The 2,354-nt window shown below is 41.7% G+C and overlaps 1 protein-coding gene across 1 annotated transcript in view; it reads left to right on the top strand.

Moving 5' to 3' along the window:
* The window catches only part of IFT52 (intraflagellar transport 52), a 34,521-nt gene extending 32,859 nt beyond the window's left edge, over positions 1-1,662 (top strand). Inside the window, exon 14 of the mRNA XM_012651231.1 lies at positions 1,378-1,662. Within this exon, the coding sequence (XP_012506685.1) occupies positions 1,378-1,425 (48 nt within the window). The 3' untranslated portion in view covers positions 1,426-1,662. The remainder of the gene's footprint in view (positions 1-1,377) is intronic.
* Positions 1,663-2,354: the final 692 nt, after the last annotated feature.

Raw genomic sequence — 2,354 nt, 5'->3', positions numbered from 1 at the left:
CCTTTGACCTGGCAGTTCTAATCTTCAGAATCTGTTTTAATAACAAAATCCTCAATATGTGCAGATTTATCAACCAGGGTGCTTAGTGTAGCACTGTTTTAATAGAAGAAAAATCTTCATCGATAGGGAACTGGTTAAATATCCTAGGGTATATTCTTAAGATTAAAAATGTTTTAAAAGAATGTTTAAGGACTTGGGAATACATTCACAATACTGCAAATAGGGGGGCGGGGAAGGGCCATAAAGCAGTACATAGAGATATTCTTTTTTTCTTTTCAAAATACACATATCTATTTTGCATAGTAAAAAAGAACATAAAGATATTTATGCTCATGTATAGTGTTTGATTTTTATTTTCCTTCTGTACAAAAATTTCTATAAAGAATATGTCACTTTGTAGGAAAAAAGAGTGTTTTGTTTTTTAATGTAAGCAGGCAGAGGCCAGGCACGGTGGCTCACGCCTGTAATCCTAGCACTGTGGGAGGCTGAGGCGGGGATATTGCTTGAGCTCAGGAGTTCCAGACCAGCCTGAGCAAGAGTGAGACCCCCATCTCTACTAAAAATATAAAAATTTGCTGGGCATCATGGCATGTGCCTGTAGTTCCAGCTACTCCGAAGGCTGAGGCAGGAGGATCACTCGAGCCTAGGTGTTTGAGGCTGCAGTGAGCTATGATGATGCTACTGCACTCTACCTGGGGCGACAGAGCAAGACTCTGTCTCTAAAACAACAAAAAAAATTTAAGCAGGCAGAACATAAGCTTAGGATTTTAGATCTGAGTAGAAAGACCTGTTAGGGTCTATGCCTCTAGTGGAAGGAGGCTGGATCTGCTGGGTACTCATTTGGCAGTGCTTTACTGTACACCTTATACGTGCCAGGCATGGTGCTAGAGGCTGGGGCCATAGCAGTGAACAAGATGAGTGCAGTCCTGGCTGCCTCTCTCAGAGCCACGTGCAGTGGGAAAGAGGATTTATAATGCTCTAGGTGCCATGAAGGGAACCCAGATGCGAGGTTATTGACGTGGCTGCTCAGCAGTGAAATGTGGGATAGGGGCTCAGGTAGATTCCCAACAGTCCTTACCCTGGTGACATGGCAGCACAGGCCCCCAAGGCCACAGTATGAAGTTTGGTGTGGTCTTTCCACCAGTGCCTTCAACTGTATTTGTTACTCACTCATTATGGTGGTGACGGGCAGTGGTCAGAAGCCCTGTCCTGGTAGTGATAATTTGATCCTTGGGTTGGATTCAGCCCTAAAGCTAGAAGTTACCTGTAAGTCCCAGTTAATGATGATTCAAAATCTCTAATTAAAGTCCAAAAAACCAAAGAGTTCATGTTTCAGGCTTTGTACTAAAATATTCTGTGTCTTATTTTCTTATCCAGGAACATGACATTGATACAAGTGAAATGGCATTCCAGAACAATTTCTGAAGACTGTGCCTCTTGAAGCATTTTCTGCCTCCTGACTCCTCTCTTTATAATCTATTTTTGAATTGTTCCTCAACTCCTTATCAAAATTATCATACAGTCTTTCCTCTATGAGCTGTGGAAGGTCTGTGCATTTTCTGTAGTACCTAGATAGGTAGAAGATTTCTAATTTACAAAATATCCTTATGTAAGATATGCTCCGTTTTTTAATTAAATCTGTGTTGAATCTGTACTTTTATAATTTATGCAACAGCCTTTCATTGAAGTCTTTTTTTTTTCTACCTCTAGTTCTGGATTTGAGTCTCTTTTTATCAAAGACATAAATAACTCTCTAGCTTGTTGTAAATATTATACAGCTTTCTGGACTAGTTCATAAGGATACAAAACAAACTTAAACCGCAGTCTGTTTGTGCCACTGCATCTAAAGAAAAAGATAAAATAGTAGGTAGATACCTTCCATATATAGACCATTCACCCCTTCATCTCCCAGCTGCCCACAGGACATAACCATTTAGAAGCTGTAGTCTCCACTCGTATTTCCCCCCACTTCTGACCTCCTGAAGCCCTCAATTCTGCCATCATTTTGGGTTATAATGTGGGGCAAAATGTGATCATCTGTCCCAAAGAGGCTAGACAGTGTTGTCATGGGACAGTGGGAGAGACTGCACCTGCCTGAATGGAGCAGTTGATGGAAATGCACAACAGTGTACTGGAATACACTGGAAACCAGCTTTGGGGAACCCTGAAAGCCGAACAGAGGTTGCAGAGCCACTGAAGGTGTGCAAGGGATGTGGCACAATGGGAGTAGTTTAGCTGGGCAGTTCTATAAAGATGGGAAGGAAGGCCATTTAGGGGAAAGTATGATATAAACCCAAGAGGAAGTAACAAGGATGTAGACTAAAGTGCTGTTGTAAGAAAGATGGAAGGGGGAG

Source organism: Propithecus coquereli, unplaced genomic scaffold (assembly GCF_000956105.1).
Source record: "Propithecus coquereli isolate 6110/MARCELLA unplaced genomic scaffold, Pcoq_1.0 Scaffold35, whole genome shotgun sequence".
Classification (NCBI taxonomy): domain Eukaryota; kingdom Metazoa; phylum Chordata; class Mammalia; order Primates; family Indriidae; genus Propithecus; species Propithecus coquereli.
Note: the sequence above shows the minus strand (reverse complement) of the source record. Positions and strands in the feature narration are given on the sequence as shown.